Here is a 22,121-nt window from a genome sequence, read left to right as displayed (position 1 = left end):
CTCTAGGCCAAGCCTTAAGTCTCCTAAGAAGTCCCAGAGGGTTCAACTCCTGGAAAGGAAAAACTCAAAACTTTCTACACAGGCCAGAGCTCTGGTGAAGTGTGGGCCACAAGGATCAGAGCCCATGGGCATTTCCTTCCATCCCCCAAAGCCTCAGAGAGTGAGGCCATCAGGGGGCCCCAGAGAAAGACAGGATGTCCAGGAAGAGGCTCCTCCTAGGGCCAAACTCCCTGCTCCTAGGAACCCCAGGCCTGAAGCAGAGTCTAGGAACTGGTGTGGCCAAGAAAGGGTCCGAGAGCTGTCCAGTGAGAACAGCAGGGAAAGGAAAATGGTCAGGCCAGGGATCTCCCATATGGAAGAAAGGGTTCCCAGCAAAGTGAGAACCTCATACTCCAGGGCAGGCCATGACCAATGGAAGAAGAAGAGCATATCCCAGGAGACCTCTAAGCCCCCTAGACTCAAATGTCAGCAGCCCACACACTGGAGAAGAGAAAGCCTAGAGCCTGTGAAGGGCAGAGGGGCTGAGCAGCAGTCTTCCTCCTGTTTCATAGACACTGCCAGCTTCAAAGGAAGTCTCCACTCTGCCACAGCGAGTCTGAGCATGACCCTTCTGAACAAGGTATCCTGGTCCCCAAACCTGGTCAAGTCCCAGCACTCAGCCTCCAACCTGAACCTGAGGGGTTCTGATCCTACCCTGCTTCTCAAAGTGGGTGACCCACATGTAAGGGAAGATAGCATCAAAGTCCACACTTCTTTGAAGAGGAACCTTCAGCCATCAAGTCACTGCTATGCTCGTGCCACTCTTTCCAAGATAGAAAGTCTCCAGGGTCAAGGGGAACTTGAAAACACAAATGGGGCCCCAAAGCATCCATCAGCCTTCAAAAAGTTTGGTTTTATGAAGCAATTGAGGTGTTTTCTGCTCCAGCATTGCTTTAGAAAATAGATTGCAGACCCAGAGTCCTCTGAACACATCAGAGAAGGCATGAGTGTGGTCTATTCACCTCCAAAACCTCTAATAAAATAGATTATTTGGAACCTGTGTGGTTTTGATTTCTTTGGCACATATTTTCTAAGTGCCCCCTTATGAGGTTTAGGACACTTTGTAAGTGGGGTAGATGTTGCGGACCTGGACCGTTAATGGCAAAAAGCCATTATAGATTTGAGGCTTAGCAAAACACTAAGTTCTCCCGCTCCATCTCCATATTTGGCTTTGATGCTGAGTATTTGCACCCACTCCACTTGCTTCCTTGGGTTGCTGGAAGCAATATACATGCCCTTCCTCTGTGTCTTTGTTTGTTTCAGATGTTTGTAAATTTCACTAATGTATCTTGTTTTTGCCTTGGGAGAGTTCCTGTCTTAGCCTTTGATATGCAACTTTGTATCAAGGTCCTTGATTTGCATATGGCTATATAATAAAGCAAACTGGGGCTATGAGGCACTCAGATACTGCCAGGCAGTTTGAAGAGTCCTCCCGGTCCCATCGTTTTTGTTTTGACAAAGTGTATTTCCTTAATTCCGTACCATTATTAGGAGCCGCGGAACAGGGACTTGAGTACGAGGAAACTAAAACTGAAGGAAGGTGATGGAACTCCCCAAAGTGAAGTGCACACAGTGAGTAAAGAAAGTTTTTGGGGAAAGTGTAGTTGGGAGTAAAAGAATATGGGACACCTGGCCGGTTGGCTCAGCGGTAGAGCGTCAGCCTGGTGCGCGGGGGACCCGGGTTCGATTCCCGGCCAGGGCACATAGGAAAAGTGCCCATTTGCTTCTCCACCCCCCCCCTTCCTCTCTGTCTCTCTCTTCCCCTCCCGCAGCCAAGGCTCCATTGGAGCAAAGATGGCCTGGGCGCTGGGGATGGCTCCTTGGCTGCTGCCCCAGGCGCTAGAGTGGCTCTGGTCGCGGCAGAGCGACCCCCGGAGGGGCAGAGCATCGCCCTCTGGTGGGCAGAGTGTCGCCCCTGGTGGGCGTGCCGGGTGGATCCCGGTTGGGCGCATGCGGGAGTCTGACTGTCTCTCCCCGTTTCCAGCTTCAGAAAAAAAAAACACAAACAAACAAACAAAAAAGAATATAGGACAGACAGAGTAAAAAATAAGGGACCTTTATGTAGAAATGTTTCCATATGAAGACAAATCATTGTCTGAAGAGTATCAGGGTAGGCTGTAAACAGAGGGATGTGAATATGAGGATAACTTGGAGTCTTAGGATCACAGTGGGGATAAAAAATCCGTGGCTATGGCTGCTTTAGCCACGGGGCCTCCGCTGCCCTCAGCTCCTTCCTACATTCAACCTTCTGCTCCTCTGTTCCCTTATTGGGCTGATTGAGGAATCTATAGCTCAAAATCTGGGAAATTCCCTCTCCAACAATCTATAGACCAGGCTCAAAATGTAGGGGAAACAATAGATGATGGCTTTACCATTTTCCTGTTGTAGAAAAACAGGATGATACAGGGAGACTAGTGAGAGAATATAAACCTGTACCTTTTAGAACTCTGAAAGAGCTTAAACTTGCTTGTGTTCAGTATGGGCCTACTGCCCCTTTTTCACTTGGTTTATTAGATACTATTAGGGCAAAGGCTCTTCCCCCAAATGACTGGAAGGTGATTGCTTGTGCTTGTCTCTCCGGGGGTGATTATTTGTTGTGGAGGTTGGACTTTCTTGAGTATGGATAGGAGACTCAGGAAAGTTACAGCTTTTCCTGTCGTGATCTGATTTTCTTTAATGTTTTAACTATGGTCTTCTGAACTATCATTTTGTTTCTTTCTTGTTCTTTGCCTGGAAATTGAAGCAGAGGACCTGTGTTGGATCTGACTATAGAAAATATCCCAGCAGCTGCCGAGAGCAAATTTTCTTGGGTAGATTTTGTTTAGTCACATCCTTCAGTCCCTGTGTCTGAAGATGCCCTGACTAATATTGGGCAGGCATCTTTCTAATCTGGATGTGCTCTGAAATCCTGGGTTTCTCTCTGGTTTGTCTAATTCTTGTTTCTGTTTAGTCTTTGTTTAATGTTGTCAAAATGTGTCTGTTTTTAAGGCCTGAATTAAGGTTTTTTTGCATGCAAAAATTGGAAATGCTGGCTCTAATATTTAGAAAAAATAAAATGTTTTTAGAACTTGTAAGGAGCGCTCATTTAAATTTAAATAGAATAGAATGTAGATCCTTAAGTCTTACTGATTTGGTTAGTGCATGTGAGGTGTGTTCAGAGTTAGGAGCCAAAAAGCAACTTAAGTATTAGGAAACTCCTGCAAATCTTTGTCATGCTCTTTTTACTTTAAATTTTTTGAATACTGATGTACAGGGTCATTCAGCAGCAGAGAGACTCTGGAACCCTGCAAGGAAAGCCTTCCCTGAAGTGCGATGGAGGGACCCACTCACAGGAATCTGGCAAGGGCCAGACCTGTTTTCTTATGGGGCTGAGGATATGTGTGTGTTTTTCCTAGGTCTGCTGAAGCTTCTCGGTGGATCCCTGAACAACTGGTGAGACACCATGATTCTAGATGAGAGACTCACTTCACAAGGGCAATTGTATGAGGCTTATTTTACTATGCTCTCTTCCCTTTCTCAATTATTATTATCTATTTTTTAATGTTTTAGATCATTTTATTTCTTTCCTGCTCCATTGCTTGAAAAGAGGGTGAAAGGGGGGCCTGATTTGGGTGTTGCTGAACAGAAATCTCATATGGTCATTTTGAGATTTTTTGAGAGAGATCTCTGTTTAGTATATATCCTTATTACGTTCCTATTAAGGAAGCCCTACTTAAGATCAAGCAGGCCATAGTTTAATCTCTAAAACCCCGGGTTTCACTCTTGATTTGTGTGATTGTATGTGAAGTCTTTGTTTATTGTCTAAGTGTCTTTGTTTATAAGGCCTGAATTAAGTCCTTACATGAAAAGTAATAATAATAATAATTTTGGAAATGCTGCTGGCTCTAGTATTGAAAACAAAATAAAAATAATTTCATTTCCCTACATAAATATAATTTTGTTTGGAATAAGTAAAGCGCGCTCATTTTGGATCCAAAAGACTTGCTGGTTTGGCCAGGCTGCTCCAGGCCGCAAGTGTGGAAGGCTTGGGGCAGCATAGATTTACATAGTAAAGGTGTAAAAATTTTTTTGCTGTAGGAGAATAATGAAGATCACACTGGGATTTTTCAGTTTTGATATGTACTCTAATTTAAAGTACCTGTTAATTAATATTAAGGGGGTGTTTTGATAAGTGTGTGAATGTTGCTTGAAGGTGCATTTACTCTATTTTTTTTTTTTTTTACAGGGACAGAGAGAGAGTCAGAGAGAGGGATAGATAGGGACAGACAGGGACGGAGAGAGATGAGAAGCATCAATCATTAGTTTTTTGTTGCAACACCCTAGTTGTTCATTGATTGCTCTCTCATACGTGCCTTGACCATGGGCCTTCAGCAGACCGAGCGACTCCTTGCTCGAGCCAGCGACCCTGGTCCAAGCTGGTGAGCTTTTTGCTCAAGCCAGATGAGCCCGCACTCAAGTTGGTTATCTCGGGGTCTCGAACCTGGGTCCTCTGCATTCCAGTCTGATGCTCCATCCATTATGCCACTGCCTGGTCAGGCCATTTACTCTATTTTTGTTAAAAGTTAACAAAGTCAAGAATTTCTTGCAATCTTTGAAGTCAAAGTATTGTAAAGTGTGCTTAACATTTGCTTGAAGATCAATTGTAAATAATATAAAAAGAAAGGGGGGGGGAGTCATGTCCTGGAGCTCCTGCAGGTCTACCCTATCATGCTTTTTACTTCAAACAGTTTCTTTTGAATGCTGATGTACAAGAGATGCCAAATTTTTTTGTCCCGCAAACTTCTACCCCTTTTTTATTTTTATTTGATTCCAGCTAATAACACTGTTTTGTCTTTTTCCAAATAGCTCCAGATATATAGACAGATAGGGACCCTCAAGCCCCTCAGCGAGATCTTCTGAGCATGCCTTTTAAGGTACCAAGAGGCAGAAAAAGCCCAAAGGAGATCAGGTAAAATACTAGCTCTTGGCATACGCCCTCAAAGGCTCCAAGGCTCCAACTGGAACTTCATCAGGGCCCTGCTACAATAGTGGAAAGGATGGTCATTTAAGCCAAAGTCTGCCAGGCTTACATGCTTTTGCTGTGAGGAAGAAGGGACACACTGGAAGGTAGGTTTCCCCCTCACTCCTCTAAGGGAGGGTTCAGTCTCTTCTAGCCCTGCTCCAGCCACCTGTGACCTAACTTTGCCCAGAATACTGGGATTTGCCACTGAAGGCTAAAAGGTGCCAGGGCCGTTGGCCCCATCTACGACACTGTGGATGAGCCTAGGGTATTTTTTCCAAGTAGCAGGTAAACTGATCTCGTTTACCCAAGGGCCACTTAACTATGTCTTGCCTGAATATTCAGGTTTTTTTTATTCTTCCCTCGAAGATCTCTGTTGTGGGTATTGATAGTCCTGTTTTCTGCTGCTTTGTTTAATATATAGTCTTTCCTTTATTCCTCCTGCCTCAATGCCCCACTCATATTTTAGGCTAGGACCTACTCCTAATTCAGAGCTCCTTTTTTTTTGCCAACTTACAAATTTACCTCTGCCAACCAGCTTAGTGTATCTCAAGGTTCTCCTCACCACCCAATGGCTGTAACTCCAGTATAAGGCCCCCTGGGTTAATCTTTCTGGTTTAAAGAAAACAGAAGCTCCGTCTTCATGTGTGCTGCGGATGGCTTTTTCAGTCTACATGGGTCATTGCCAGCTGGGAGCAGCGGTCATTGGGACTTTGATGCTAGCTGCAGAGTGTGGAAGTGTGACAGCAATTCCAGTGCCATGTGGACTTTTCCTGGACTCCTGCTCCTGTGACAGTTTTTGATGGACTGAACTGGGGTTGGGTTGCATTTGCAGAGATTTGGAATGGTGTTGGTGCCAACTTGGACTTGGTGAACACGTTAAGGACATTACTCTTTTATAGATTCTTGTTGTATTAGCTTAAAGAGTTTGCTTAAAGGCTTTAATCACTGTGATGTATTAGTATACTTGTTTTTCGGTATCTGTTAGCATTGGCTATACTAATTTTGTGTTTGTTCTGTATTTTTTCCGTCTGCCTCCAAATTAGAATCTGGGAAACTAGGAAATTAGATAAGTGCAAATCTCAGCACACAAATTAAAAATAAAAAAGAAAAGGGGGATATGTTGTGGACCATTAATGGCAAAAAGCCATTATAGATTTGAGGCTTAGCAAAACACTAAGTTCTCCCCCCTCCATCTCCATATTTGGCTTTGATGCTGAGTATTTGCACCCACTCCACTTGCTTCCATGGGTTGCTGGAAGCAATATACATGCCCTTCCTCTGAGTCTTTGTTTGTTTCAGATGTTTGTAAATTTCACTAATGTATCCTGTTTTTGCCTTGGGAGAGTTCCTGTCTTAGCCTTTGATGTGCAACTTTGTATCAAGGTCCTTGATTTGCATATGGCTATATAATAAAGCAAACTGGGGCTATGAGGCACTCAGATACTGCCAGGCAGTTTGAAGAGTCCTCCCGGTCCCATCGTTTTTGTTTTGACAAAGTGTATTTCCTTAATTCCGCACCGTTATTAGGAGCCGCGCTGGTCTGCGGCAGGTAGAAGCCACTTTTACTCTATGATCTTAAAGGTTTGGGGAATGTGGGCCAGCCCAGTATCAACAGTTCTGCTTCCCAGCTCCTCACAGAAGGATGTATTGAGGCTCGATAATGGTTCTGTCCTGCCCTATTTCAAGCTAATTATGATTGAGATCAAATGCTCAAGCAGCTTCAGCTGCTTGTGGGGAGGGTTAGTGCTCTGCACTAGAAACTATTATTCACATCTTTTTGGTCACAAGGAAGGGAGTTGATTATTGGGCATCTTCCCTGATAGAATTCTGATGCCTATGAGCAGACCTCATAGAAAAAACATCACCACCTTTCCAATTCTCAAGCACTGCCAGCCATAATTACTTGTTGTTTTGCCTGGCTCACCTGCAGGACATCCTGGGGCTAATTATTTGTTGTTTTTTTTTATTTTTATTTTTTATTTATTCATTTTTATTACAGAGAGAGGGGGGAGAGAGAGAGAGGGAGAGATAGAGAGAGAACAGGGGGAGGAGCAGGAAGCATCAACTCCCATATGTGCCTTGACCAGGCAAGTCCAGGGTTTTGAACCGGTGACCTCAGCATTCCAGGTCGACGCTTTATCCACTGCACCACCACAGGTCAGGCTAATTATTTGTTTTAATTAATTATTTATTTATTTAGTGAGAGAGACAGGAAAGGAGAGAGATGAGAAGCATCAACTCATAGTTGTGACACTTTAGTTCAGGGGTTGGGAACCTATGGCTCACGAGCCAGATGTGGCTCTTTTGATGGTTGCATCTGGCTCGCAGACAAATATTTAAAAAAAAAAAATTCAGCCTGACCAGGTGGTGGCGCAGTGGATAGAGCGTCAGACTGGGATGCGGAAAGACCCAGGTTCGAGACCCCCGAGGTCGCCAGCTTAAGCACAGGCTCATCTGGTTTGAGCAAAGCTCACCAGCTTGAACCCAAGGTCGCTGGCTCCAGCAAGGGGTTACTTGGTCTGCTGAAGGCCCACGGTCAAGGCACATATGAGAAAGCAGTCAATGAACAACTAAGGTGTTCCAATGAGAAACTGATGATTGATGCTTCCCACCTCTCTTCGTTCCTGCCTGTCTATCCCTCTCTCTGACTCTCTCTCTGTCTCTGTAAAAAAAAAAAAAAAAAAAAAAAAATTCATTTTCTACTGCTCAAGTTCATGGTTGCGGGTGGCTGGAGCCAATCACAGCTGTCCTCTGGGACAACACCAAATTTTTATTGGATAATGCATAACGTACATGGGTCATTGTGAGGTCAGGAAGTAAACTTCCCTCCTTTTAATCAAGTAGTCAGCTAGCTAATTTGCAGAAACCCTTTTGACAAAGAAGATGGTTAAAAGAAAAAAAGATGAGGAATATATTACTTTTCAGCAGGAATGGACAGAGGAATTCGCCTTTGTGGAGAGAGCAGGTTCTGCAGTGTGTCAAATATGCAATGATAAAATTGCATCGATGAAATGGTCAAATATAAAGCGGCACTTCGACACACGCCATACTACATTTGCATTGAAATATCCAGTGGGGGACAGCAGGAAGAAAGCATGTCAAGAGCTACTGTGCAGAGTGAAAGCTAGTCAGCAGCAACTCCGTGTTTGGACCCAACAAGGTGACTGGAATTCAGCTAGCTTTGCTGGTGCTTTAGCAATTGTGAGAAATGGAAAGCCATTCACAGATGGGGAGTATGCCAAAACATTCATGCTTGATGTTGCCAAAGAACGTTTTGACAACTTTTTGGGTAAAGACAAGATAATCAAACGAATAAAAGACATGCCTCTGCTGGCAGGAACTGTTCACGATCATACCATCATGATGGCAAATCAAATCGAGGCAACACAAGTGAAGGACATAAATGCAGCACCATTTTTTTCTCTCGCTTTGGATGAGTCAACAGACGTAAGCCATTTATCCCAGTTCAGCGTGATTGCAAGGTATGCTGTCAGTGATACTTGAGGAAAGTCTTGCTGTTTTGCCTATGAAAGAGAGACAACAAGAGGGGAGGATTTATTCAAGTCTTTCACTGAGTTTGCTAAAGAAAAAAATCTACCAACGGATAAATATTTCGGTGTGTACTGATGGTGCTCTGTGCATGGTGGGGAAAAACAGAGGATTCGTAGTGCTTCTTCATGAACATGAAAAGAGACCCATCCTAAGTTTTCACTGCATCCTACATTGGGAGGCACTTTGTGCTTAGATGTGTGGTGAGCAGCTTGATGAGGAGATGTCACTGGTCATTTGGGTGGTCAACTTTATTGTTGCTGAGCTTTAAATGATCGCCAGTTTAAAACAGTGCTGGATGAAGTTGGGACTAATTATCCTGGTCTGCTTCTGCACATCAATGTGCGTTAGTTGTCAAGAGGGAAGGTGCTCAGCTGTTTCACGGCTTGTCTAAGCTAAACCCAGACTTTTCTTGAAATGAAAAACATCGAGCGGCCTGACCTGTGGTGGTGCAGTGGATAAAGCGTTGACCTGGAAATGCTGAGGTCGCCGGTTTGAAACCCTGGGCTTGCCTGGTCAAGGCACATATGGGAGTTGATGCTTCCAGCTCCTCCCCTCTGTCTTTCTCTCTCTTTGTCTCTCTATCTCCCTCTATCTCTCCTCTCTAAAATGAATAAATAAAAAATAAAAAAAAAAAAAAAAAAAAACATCGAGCATCCTGAGTTAGCTAACACTGAGTGCCTCCTGAAGTTCTACTATCTTGTGGACGTAGCTGAACATCTGAACCAGCTCAATGTGAAAATGCAAGGCATTGGAAATACAGTCTTATCCCTTCAACAAGCAGCATTTGCATTTGAAAACAAGCTGGAACTCTTCATCACTGACATTTAAACAGGTCGTTTACTACACTTTGAAAAACTGGGAGAGTTTAAAGATGCATGCACAGCAAGTGACCCTGCTCAACATCTTGATCTCCAGCAGCTAGTGGGCTTCACATCTAATCCCCTGCAGTCATTCAAAGCATGCTTTGGAGAATTTCATGAGCACACTCGTCTTTTTAAGTTCATCACCCATCCACACGAGTGTGCAGTGGACAGCGCTGATCTGAGTTATATCCCCGGTATCTCCGTCAGAGATTTTGAGCTATAAGCTGCTGACCTGCAGGCCTCAGACATGTGAGTGAATAAGTTCAAGTCATTGAATGAAGATTTGGAAAGACTTGCACAACAGCAAGCAGAGCTGGTGAGTAAACACAAGTGGGGAGAAATGAAAAAACTTCAACCCCCAGACCACCTGATTGTTAAAACTTGGAACAAGCTTCCCATCACATACCACACACTGCAGTGTGTGAGTATTGCTGTACTGACAATGTTTGGCTCTACGTATGCATGTGAGCAGTCTTTCTCACATCTAAAGAATGTTAAGACCAACCTACAATCAAGTTTAACGAATGAAAGTCTCAACATCTGCATGAAGCTTAACCTCACCACATATCAACCAGACCACAAAGCCATCAGCAAAACCATGCAGCACCAGAAGTCGTATTAATGGTAAGAAGTACTTTATTCATCATTGGTTAGCAGCAGCATAACAACGTTATTAAAAAGAATTCAGAGACTTATTGTACTTTAAAAGTGTTGGTCTTACATAAAATGCACACATTTACTTGTATTTAGTGTTAAACATATTGTATGGCTCTCATGGAATTACATTTTAAAACAGGGGTCCCCAAACTTTTTACACAGGGGGCCAGTTCACTGTCCCTCAGACTGTTGGAGGGCTGGACTATAAAAAAAAAACTATGAACAAATTCCGATGCACACAGCACATATCTTATTTTAAAGTAAAAAAAACAAAACGGCCTAGCATGCGGAGGACCCGGGTTCGATTCCTGACCAGGGCACACAGGAGAAGAGCCCATTTGCTTCTCCACCCCTCCGCCACGCCTTCCTCTCTGTCTCTCTCTTCCCCTCCCGCAGCCAAGGCTCCATTGGAGCAAAGATGGCCCGGGCGCTGGGGATGGCTCTGTGGCCTCTGCCTCAGGCGCTAGAGTGGCTCTGGTCGCAACATGGCGACGCCCAGGATGGGCAGAGCATCGCCCCTGGTGGGCAGAGCATCGCCCCTGGTGGGCGTGCCGGGTGGATCCCGGTCGGGCGCATGCAGGAGTCTGTCTGACTGTCTCTCCCTGTTTCCAGCTTCAGAAAAATGAAAACAACAACAACAAACCCCCCCCCCAAAAAAAACAACAAAACAAAACGGGAACAAATACAATATTTAAAATAAAGAACAAGTAAATTTAAATCAACAAACTGACCAATATTTCAATGGGAACTATGCTCCTCTCACTGACCACCAATGAAAGAGGTACCCTTCCAGAAGTGCGGCGGGGGCTGGATAAATGGCCTCAGGGGGCCGCATGTGGCCCGCGGGCCGTAGTTTGGGGACCCCTGTTTTAAAATATGTGGCGTTCATGGCTCTCTCAGCCAAAACAGTTCCTGACCCCTGCTTTAGTTATTCATTGATTGCTTTCTCATAAGTGCCTTGACAGGGGGGTTTCTGCCTAGCCAGTGACCCCTTGCTCAAGCCAGTGACCATGGACTCAAGTGAGAGGCCTTGGCCTTCAAGTCAGCAACAATGGGGTCATATCTATGATTCCATGCTCAAGCTGGTGACCCTGCACTCAAGCTGCTGGCCCACACTCAAGCTGGCAACCTTGGGGTTTTGAACCTGGGTCCTCGGTATCCCAGGCTGATGCTCTATCCACTGTGCCACCACTGGTCAGGCTCCTTTCTCCCTTCTTGTCTTCCCTTTCATTTAGCTTTCCAATTTTTTAATTCACTGTCAAACCCATACATGTTCATTTAGGAAATTCAGAAAAGGAAAAATAATCTCTAAGAGAGCAAGAGCAAAAGAGAAGCACCAACTTGTTTCACTTAGTTGTTCTATTTAGTTGTGCACTCATTGATTGCTTCTCTCCTATGTGCTCTGACTGGGAATGGAACTCATGACCCCGCACCCTGAGGATGCTCTATTCACTAGCCACCTGGCCAGGGCCTGTACACTTTACATTTTGATGGGAATTTTTCCATATTAATATCTATTTTTCTCAAACATTACTTTATAATACTCCACTGAATAGTAAACCATTGTTTCCCAAACTATCTTGCCATGGAAAGCATTTTTCCCTCTCAGTCACACTGCTTCCTGATGTAGAAAACACCTCTTGAAATTAACTTTCAACATTAACCAGTTGCTGGGCATTTTGATGCTAAATGAATCCTTGTATATTGACGGATTGTTATTGTTCATATATTTAACATAATCCATTTTTCTTCTTCATTGTTCCTTGTGAGCTCACCAAGTCTCAAGTGCTGTAAAGCCCTCTGTGAGAGGATGTTTTAAGAGGGACCTCTTAGCCTAACCAGGCGCTGGCGCAGTGGATAGAGCATCGAACTGGGAAGCAAGAGGACCCAGGCTCGAAACCCTGAGGTTGCCGGCTTGAGCGCAGTCTCATCTGGTTTGAGCAAGGCTTACCAGCTTGAGCCCAGGGTCGCTGGCTTGAGCAAGGGTCACTCTGTCTGTAGCCTCTCCGCTCCCAATCAGGGCACATATGAGAAAGCAATCAATGAGCAGCTAAGGTGCTGCAATGAAGAACTGATGCTTCTCATGTCTATCCCTTCCTGTCTGTCCCTCTCTGTCTCTGTCACACACAAAAAAAGAAGGAAGTCTTAGATTGTTTGAAAGGTGTCACATAAATTTAAAATAATACTAATAGCGTCCTTGAGATCATTAATGTAATTCTTTCTTATTTTTTTTATGTGTGCGGGGAAAGGGCTCCAGCAGAACGAGTGACCCCTTGCTTAAGCCAGCGACCTTGGGCTTCAAGTCAACTACCTTTGGGCTCAAGCCAGCGACCATGGGGGTCATGTCTATGATCCTTTGCTCTCAAGCTGGCGACCCTGCGCTCAAGCCGGATGAGCCTGTGCTCAAGCCCACGACCTCTGGGTTTCCAACCTGGGTCCCCCTCATGCTAGTCCAAAGCTCTATCCACTGTGCCACTGACTGGTCAGGCATGTAATTTGTGTGTGTGTGTGTGTGTGTGTGTGTGTGTGTGTGTGTGTGTATGTGTCAGAGACAGAGAGAGTCAGAAAGTGGAACAGATAGGGACAGACAGACAGGAAGGGAGAGAGATGAGAAACATCAATTCTTTGTTGCAGCACCTTAGTTATTCATTGATTGATTTCTCATATGTGCCTTGATGGGGGGAGGGCTACAGCAGACCAAGTGACCCCTTGCTTGAGCCAGTGACCTTGGGCTCAAGCTGGTGAGCCTTGGTCAAACCAGATGAGCCCGCGCGCTCAAGCTGGCAACCTCAGGGTCTCCAACCGGGTCCTCTGCATCCCAGTCCGATGCTCTATCCACTGCACCATGCCTGGTCAGGCCAGGCATGTAATTAAAAAAAATTTTTTTTCTTTTTCTTTTTCTTAAGTTGGAAGCGGGGAGGCAATCAGACAGACTCCCACATGCGCCCAACCGGGATCCACCCGGCATGCCCACCAGGAGGCGATGCTCTGCCCATTTGGGGTGTCGCTCTGCCACAATCAGAGCCATTCTAGCTCCTGAGGCAGAGGCCACAGAGCCATCCTCAGCGCCCGGGCAAACTTTGCTCCAATGGAGCCTCGCTGCGGGAGGGGAAGAGAGAGACAGAAAGGCAGGAGAGGGGGAGGGGTGGAGCAGCAGATGGGCGCCTCTCCTGTGTGCCCTGGCCGGGAATCGAACCTGGGACTCCTGCACATCAGGCTGACGCTCTACCACTGAGCCAACCGGCCAGGGCCCAGGCATGTAATTTTTTAACAGAAATGGACTGCTTCCTTTTTCAAGGCTAATGGCAGTTTCTTTACAAATGCTTTTCAACCTTTAATGTGATGAAGATGGCTGACTTAGGGAGCAAACAAACCCCTTTATGCTTAGATGGACATGCTCCAGTCCTTGCGCAGGCGCATTACACTCCCTTGCCACCCCCACTCCGGGCTCTTTTAAGTGCGCTTGCGCACAAGCTGCGCGGGAAAACGTGTATCCGCAGCAGCATTAGAGTGCAGAGATGGCAGCGAGGCAGGTTGTGGCAGGGCCTTCCGGGCCCGGGAGGGATGAAGAGGCGGCATTGACCTTCGAGAGGGCGCATTACCGGCATGATACGCGCTGGCTGCTGCCCGTGCCCTCACGCCTCTGCCTGGCCTGCGTGCTGGAGCTGCTGCCGGAGCCAGGAGTGTCGGTGAGAACTGGGAACGTAGCATTTCCTCACCAAATAGGGCCGCTCCTCGCCAGACCAACTCCCTTGAACCGGATGCACCTGCCTGGTTAAATCAATCCACTAAACAGGGCTGCCCCCTTTTTTCCTGCATTACCTTAGCCCCAGTCTACCCCTCAGGCCACACTTTCCAAAGTAGGCCCTGTCCCAGTCTCGGTGCCTCAAGTAGGCCTGAGTCTTTTCACAGTCAACCTGGGACCCTTAGGAAACCAGCAAAACTCCCCTGCACACCGTCCTGCCTTCCCTTCCCCTCTTCTCCCTAGCTGGCCTGCGGTATGCTAACCCTCTCTCCATTTCGGCCGTATTCAGCCTTAGCTCAGGCTCCCTCTGTTTTCGTCGCCCATTTTGCTCACCCTGTGGGCAAGGCACACGTGCTGGGGCTCCTCATTTCCTATAGATTTCTGGAGAGGGCTGCCTGGGGCTCTAAGATGGCAGAAACGATGGGTGAAGGTTACAGCCAGGGAGAAGCGTTGTGAAGGGGGAGACTTATAATAGGCTGAGCTGGCTGAAACATGGCTGCCTGTTCCGTACTTATCCATCGAGGCACCCAAGATGAGTTTGGGGAATCACTTTTCTCTCACATTCATGGGGGATCGGGGAAGGCAGGGAATTAATACCTGGTGTGAGGGGATGGGCTAGATCAGTGTTACTCAAAATTTTGATATCAGCATGCCTTTACACTTTTAAGTGTTGAAGACTCCTAAGAGCCTTTGTTTATGTGGGGTATATCCACTGATAGTTACTCTATTAGAAATCAAGCCTGGCCAGGTGGTGGCATAGTGGATAGAATGGTGACCTCGTATGCTGAGGACCCAGGTTTAAAACCTCGAGATCAAGGCCCTGGCCGGTTGGCTCAGCGGTAGAGCGTCGGCCTAGCGAGCGGAGGACCCGGGTTCGATTCCCGGCCAGGGCACACAGGAGAAGCGCCCATTTGCTTCTCCACCCCTCCGCCGCGCTTTCCTCTCTGTCTCTCTCTTCCCCTCCCGCAGCCAAGGCTCCATTGGAGCAAACATGGCCCGGGCGCTGGGGATGGCTCTGTGGCCTCTGCCTCAGGCGCTAGAGTGGCTCTGGTCGCAACATGGCGACGCCCAGGATGGGCAGATTATCGCCCCCTGGTGGGCAGAGCGTCGCCCCTGGTGGGCGTGCCGGGTGGATCCCGGTCGGGCGCATGCGGGAGTCTGTCTGACTGTCTCTCCCCATTTCCAGCTTCAGAAAAAAAACAAAACAAAACAAAACAAAACAAAAAAAAACCTCGAGATCACTGGCTTGGGCTCAGGCTCAGGCTCAGGCTCATCTAGCTTGAGTGTGGGATTGATGGCTTGAGCATAAGATCATAGTCATGACCCTATGGTTGCTTGCTGGCTTGAGTTTAAGGTTGCTAGCTTGGCCCTGGCCGGTTGGCTCAGTGGTAGAGCATTGGCCTGGCATGCAAGAGTCCCTCCTGGGTTCAGTTCCCGGCCAGGGCACACAGGAGAAGCACCCATCTGCTTCTCCACCCGTCCCCCTCTCCTTCCTCTCTGTCTCTTTCTTCCCCTCCCGCAGCCAAGGCTCCATTGGAGCAAAGTTTGCCCAGGCGCTGGGGATGGTTCTGTGGCCTCTGCCTCAGGCGCTAGAGTGGCTCTGGTCGCAACAGAGCGACGCCCGGATGGGCAGAGCATTCAGCCCCTGGTGGGCATGCCAGGTGGATCCCGGTTGGGCGCATGCGGGAATTTGTCTGATTGCCTCCCGTTTCTGGCTCCGGGAAAAAAAAAAAAAAAAAAAGGTTGCTAGCTTGAGCCCAAGGTTGCTGGTTTGAGCAAGGGGGTCACTGGCTGGGCTGAACCTCCCCCCCATATGAGAAAGCAATCAATGAAAAACTAAAGTGCCACAACTATGAGTTGATGCTTCTCATCTCTCCCCCTTCCTATCTGTATGTGTCTTCCTATCTCACTTAAAAAAAAAAAAAAGAAAACATCCTGACCAGGCGGTGGCACAGTGGATAGAGCGTAGGAATGGGATGCAGAGGACCCAGGTTCGAGACCTTGAGGTCGCCAGCTTGAGCAGGGCTCATCTGATTTGAGCAAAGCTCACCAGCCTGGACGCAAGGTCACTGGCTTGAGCGCTGGCTGGAGCAAGGGGTTACTCAGTCTGCTGAAGGCCCGCGGTCAAGGCACATATGAGAAAGCAATCAATAAACAATAAGGGGTCACAATGAAAAAATGATGATTGCTGCTTCTCATCTCTCTCCATTCCTGTCTGTCTGTCCCTGTCTATCCCTCTCTCTGACAAAAAAAAAAAAAAAAAAAGAATTTCCTAATTTTTATTTTGGCAAAAATACATAACCTAAAATTTATTATGTTAAGTGTACAGTTCATAAGTTATTTAAAAAGTAAAAATAACTATTTTCCAAAAGATAGAGGACTGGCTTTACATTTGCAAGTCTTTTTAATGTCTGGCTTAAATAGGAGGCAGCTGGATTTTCATATATGCATTTACTCTATTATAACATGTCTTGTACTATTTTAAAAGTCTTACTGTACACTTGTGAGAGAATAAGTGCTCTCACAGAGGGCAAATATCCACTTAGTATTATGTGAAAATAATTTTAAATTTATTTATTTATTTATTAATTATTAGAGAGGAGAAACAGAGAGGGAGAGAGAGGAGAGAGAGACAGAGAGAGAGAAGGGGGTAGGAGCTGGAAGCATCAACTCCCATATGTGCCTTGACCAGGCAAGCCCAGGGTTTTGAACTGGCGATCTCAGCATTTCCAGGTAGACGCTTTATCCACTGCGCCACCACAGGCGCTTTATCCACTGCACCAGGTTAGGCGTGAAAATAATTTTGATCTTGGGATCCCTGTAAGATTTTTTGGGCTCTCAGGGTCCCCAGACTACACTGAGAACTGCTGAGCTAGCCAGTGACATCTGAGAGATATCAATGAGGCCAGAAGTTCTTATGCTGCCATTCTTGGACAGTGAGTCAGAGAGACAGCGATGAATAAAGACAGTGAGGTAAGGGAGAAAATAAGAGAACATATTACTGGGAATTAAAAAGATGGACACAGCTGGTCAGGTGCTGTATAGGATAAGGAGGGAAATTAGGAAAGGTTTTTAGAGGAAGAAGCATTTGAATTAAGCTTGAGAAAATGGGTAAGATTTGGATCAGGGAGATGGGGGATCTTATCCTAGGAGGTAGGTATTAACAAGGATGAGTTTAGGGAAATAAGAGTGTTTAAAGGGAAGTTGAGATTGAACAACCAGGTTAAGATCAGTTTGTTGAAGAGTTTGAATCCAAGTTAAGGTACTTGGACTTAATCAGATTGTTAGATGAAGGAGAGTCACTGACATTTTTTTTGAGTGACTCATTTAGATCCCCAGCTTAATGTACAGTATTATGTAGGAGGAATTGGTGAAGGAAAACAGGAGGTTTCCAATACCACAGGTTAGAGGCACTAAGAGATGCAACTTCACCTTTAATTCAACACATTTTTCTTAGTTTCACTGCTCACCAACTAAAAGGCTGATGTAGTCAATTGTACCCATGTTCCTGTTCTGTCCTCTGTGGCTCCCCCCCTTCTTTTTTAAGAGAGACAGGGAGACAACGACAGGAACACTGAGCTGCTTTTGTATGTGCTCTGATTGGAGAATTGAACCAGCAACCTCTGCACCCAGGGATGACGCTCCAACCGACCAACCTATCCAGCCAGGGTTGACACCCCCTTTTGTGACCCAGCTTTTGCTACTATCTTGAGCATTTTGCATAGCCACTACCCAGTTCCCTGTACAGGGAGGCCAATTGTGAAGATTTATGTCTATCTACCTCTGTAAGGTTAATGAAGGGTTTCCCTGTATTACTCTGCTGGGCTGCTGAAAAAAGAGTTCTGAGTGTTTTCTTTTTTAAATTATTTTTCTCCTCACTTTTATTTTTATTTTTTTTACAGAGACAGAGAGAGGGATTGATAGAGACAGACAGACAGGAACAGAGAGAGATGAGAAGCATCCATCATTAGTTTTTCGTTGCAACACCTTAGTTGTTATTGCTTTCTCATATGTGCCTTGACCGCGGGCCTTTGGCAGATTGAGTAACCCCTTGCTCGAGCCAGTGACCTTGGGTCCAAGCTGGTGAGCTTTGCTCAAACCAGATGAGCCCGCACTCAAGCTGGCAAGCTTGCGGTCTTGAACCTGGGTCCTCTGCATCCCAGTCTGACGCTCTATCCACTGCGCCACCACCTGGTCAGGCAAGAGTTCTGAGTTTTGACAAGATCTGTTTGAAGTCTTAGATTTGAGTTGTTGGGGATAGTCTCTGAGCCTAAGTTTTTTTATGTCCAAATGGCTATAATGATACCTGTTTCTGCTTACTTCACTAACTTGGTAGGCTTAAATAAGCAAGTAGACAAAAGAGTGATTTGTGAATAGTAAAGTGCTGTGTAAATCAGGGTATTAGAAACCTTAGCTCATATACATTCCTCTGTATGAACACACGGATTTCTGAGTGTAAATGATGCTCTTTCCATACTCCTTTCAGGGAATGTGATCTTAACATATCTATCACTCCAGTATCATAATTATATTTGTATATGTAGTTATGTATAGCATATATAATTACAATTGTTTGGGTTCAGAATGGCTGAGACTTGGTTGCTATTGAATATTTTTCTTCATATACCTCAAGTTGGTGCGCAAGAAGCATGTGCTGTCCTGCTTCCGAGATGTCCTTGTGAGGCACGCCTCCCTGGTCGTGCAGTTGGTTGCTCAGGATCAGAGAGTCTGTATGCACTTCATAAGCACGCTTTTTGGTGAGATTTAAAGGGAAACTTGCATGAATTTTGCATGTATTGCATGATATATCTGTTTTGGGGGTCTTGGAGAAATGTTCTTGGAAAGATAATTTAGACTTTTTGTGAAATAACATTTTAACTTATTAGCAACTTTTTTGTCATAATCATGAAGAAATGGTCAACTTTCTAAAATGCATAATACATTGTATGGTGATTAGATCTAAGAGGTTAATAAACAGATAAAGATGAGTATGGGACATGTGTTATCTTTCAGAGTCTAATCTTGTATGGTTTTTGAATAGGATCAGAAGGTTCAGACTGGAGTCTGATGACCTGGCTATGACCCTGGTTGAGTTATTTCCCCTTTCTTGTTCCTTAGTTTCTTCATGCGTAAAATGAGATGTATTAAGATGTCCCTTCTTTTCTTTTTGTTCAAGTTTTATTTTCTTTTATTTTTTTACAGAGACAGAGAGAGAGTTAGAGAGAGGAATAGACAGGGACAGACAGACAGGAACGGAGAGATGAGAAGCATCAATCATTTAGTTTTTTGTTGTGCATTGCAACACCTTAGTTGTTCATTGATTGCCCTCTCATATGTGCCTTGATTGTGGGCCTTCAGCAGACTGAGTAACCCCTTGCTCGAGCTGGCGACCTTGGGGTCTCGAACCCGGGTCCTCCGCGTCCCAGTCCGACGCTTCATCCACTGCGCCACCGCCTGGTCAGGCAAGGTGTCCCTTCTTTTAATACAGTTACAGCTAGTGCTCAACTTATGACCACGATTGGTTCCAACAGACCAGTCGTAACACGATTTGGTTGTAAGTTGAGTAGGCTATATGTACAGTACTGTGAAATGATGTTATAAAAATCTTTTTTTTTTTTTTTCATTTTTCTGAAGCTGGAAACGGGGAGAGACAGTCAGACAGACTCCAGCATGCACCCGACCGGGATCCACCCAGCACGCCCACCAGGGGGCGATGCTCTGCCCATCCTGGGCGTCGCCATATTGCGACCAGAGCCACTCTAGCGCCTGAGGCAGAGGCCACAGAGCCATCCCCAGCGCCCGGGCCATCTCTGCTCCAATGGAGCCCTGGCTGCGGGAGGGGAAGAGAAAGACAGAGAGGAAAGCGCGGCGGAGGGGTGGAGAAGCAGATGGGCGCCTCTCCTGTGTGCCCTGGCCGGGAATCGAACCCGGGTCCTCCGCACGCTAGGCCGACGCTCTACCGCTGAGCCAACCGGCCAGGGCGATGTTATAAAAATCTTTAAGTCGGCTCTGGCTGGTTGGCTCAGCGGTAGAGCGTCAGCCTGGCGTGCAGGGGTCCCGGGTTCGATTTCTGGCCAGGGCACACAGGAGAAGCGCCCTTCTGCTTCTCCACTCCCCTCCTCTCCTTCCTCTCTGTCTCTCTCTTCCCCTCCCGCAGCTGAGGCTCCATTGGAGCAAAGATGGCCCGGGCGCTGGGGATGGCTCTGTGGCCTCTGCCTCAGGCGCTAGAATGGCTCTGGATGCAACAGAGCGATGCCCCAGAGGGTCAGAGCATCGCCCCCTGGTGGGCATGCTGGGTGGATCCCGGTCGGGTGCATGCGGGAGTCTGTCTGACTGCCTCCCCATTTCCAGCTTCGGAAAAATGAAAAAAAATAAAAAAATCTTTAAGTCATATTTTATCATAATTTTCTTTCATTATTGTTATATATCATAATTTTCTTTGTTCTTTTTATGCCATTTGTATCATTTCTACACCATTTTGTTTCTTATTTTTACATTTGTCAAGTTTAAGTAAAACACTGCATTACCAGTACAACTAGTTTAATATTTGCAAAGATAATTTCCTCTTGGTAGACATCTTGGGAGGGGTTTGATGAAAAATATCCAAGACACAAAACACAAATTGCTGTACCAAGTCTGGGATAACAGTTGAAATGGTGCACGCGGAGATGGTAGTGCTGCCAGAAGCTGGTCCGCACTGTCGTAAGCCCAGCTGGGCAACGCTTGCGCTGCCAGACGCGGAGCAGCCGTGCTAGCTATTGTGGTCGTAAAGTCGAATGGTTGTAAGTTGCAAAGGTCGTAAGTCGATCAGTATTTGTATAATGTTTTTTGCAATGAGCCCTTTTAGGGAGGAGAGGAGCTAACTGATGTTGAGTACTTTTATTTGCTAGAGGCTTTTCATGCTTTTAATTGCCAAGACAGTACTTCAAGGGAGAGAGGATATTTCCTAAGGTTCAGAGAGGTCATAGCTAACAAATGGCAGAACTGGAATTTTACCCCAGGTCTGTTATAGACTCCAGAGCACACAGTTTTTATGCTATGCCACACTGACTGTTTACTGTTTTAATTCTTTTAAAAAGCCAGAATGAGTTATTGAAAGTCTAGGTATTGAAAATTGAGGGTAGCTGGGACATTGCTTAAGACTGCTATTAGTCTTAGACTTCACAGTGTGCCTTTGTGAGTTTCTTTTAACTATTAACTATCCCCCCTTTTACCTCCCTCTGCTCCAAGGACTGTTACGCAATATGGAAGATGGGAGTATAGCAGACGTCTGTATTGAAGGTAAGGTGAAACTGTGTGTACCTGGTATTTGAAGCTGGGCATAATTATTCACCTGAATTGCAGCTCTGGTTATTTGAAACCTTGATTAATATTTTCATTGTAGGTACAGGTAAAGAAAGCTCAGTTAGTTGTCAATTATTAATTCTGCATTTCTTTTTTGAGCACCTACTCTGCCAAGTACTGTATCAGACCTAGGGACATACAGATGGATAAGACATGGTCCAACCTGACCAGGCGGTGGTGCAGTGGATAGAGCATCGGACTGGGATGTGGAGGACCCAGGTTTGAGACCCTGAGGTCACCAGCTTGAGCATGGGCTCATCTGGTTTGAGCAAGGCTTACCAGCTTGAGCCCAAGGTCGCTGGCTCGAGCAATGGGTCACTCGGTTTGCTGTAGCTCCCTGGTCAAGGCACATATGAGAAATCAATCAATGAACAACTAAGGAACTGCAACAAAGAATTGATGTGTCTCATCTCACTCCCTTCCTGTCTGTCTGTCCTTCTCTCTACTCTCCCTGTTTCTGCCACAAAAACAAAACAAAACAAAACAAAAAAACAAACAAACAAACATGGTCCTGGCCTCTCAGAGTTTATAGTCTGGAGGAGAGATTGACTGTTACTGTTACAGAGATGTACAAAACTACAAAACTGTTTTTATTACATTCACATAAGTTGGTTGGAAGTATCTGCATATAGGTGATGGTTATCTGTGGAAGTGCATGGGTTTACCTATAAAAGGCTCAAGAAGAAGGAAAAGAGCATTGGGATGGGAGGATTCTTGCAGAAAGAGCAAGAACTGTATCAATTAGGGTCTAGTCATGAAACAAACCACACAAGTTATTTGAACAGAAAAAAAACTTTAAAGAATTATTAACTAGGTAACTGAAAACAAAAAAGGAACACCAAGTTTTCACAAAGGTAGCAGTTTCATGAAACAGCTCCTACTCCTAGGGCTGGGGAAATGAAGGGAGAGGTTGGAATTA

The 22,121-nt window shown here is 45.7% G+C and overlaps 1 protein-coding gene and 1 non-coding gene across 2 annotated transcripts in view; one reads left to right on the top strand and one right to left on the bottom strand.

Annotated features, from left to right (window-relative positions):
* Positions 1-13,288: 13,288 nt before the first annotated feature.
* Positions 13,289-13,364, bottom strand: TRNAI-GAU (transfer RNA isoleucine (anticodon GAU)). Its single transcript has one exon. It is a non-coding gene; the product is annotated as a tRNA-Ile (tRNA).
* A 267-nt stretch (positions 13,365-13,631) lies between these two features.
* Positions 13,632-22,121, top strand: part of MEI1 (meiotic double-stranded break formation protein 1) — a 92,054-nt gene continuing 83,564 nt past the window's right edge. The window contains exons 1-3 of the mRNA XM_066253074.1: positions 13,632-13,802; positions 18,492-18,615; positions 21,089-21,139. Coding sequence (XP_066109171.1) covers positions 13,632-13,802; positions 18,492-18,615; positions 21,089-21,139 — 346 coding nt within the window. The remainder of the gene's footprint in view (positions 13,803-18,491; positions 18,616-21,088; positions 21,140-22,121) is intronic.

The sequence above is a fragment of the Saccopteryx bilineata genome, chromosome 1 (assembly GCF_036850765.1).
Source record: "Saccopteryx bilineata isolate mSacBil1 chromosome 1, mSacBil1_pri_phased_curated, whole genome shotgun sequence".
In the NCBI taxonomy this organism is placed as follows: domain Eukaryota; kingdom Metazoa; phylum Chordata; class Mammalia; order Chiroptera; family Emballonuridae; genus Saccopteryx; species Saccopteryx bilineata.
This window is presented reverse-complemented; position numbering and strand designations above follow the sequence as displayed.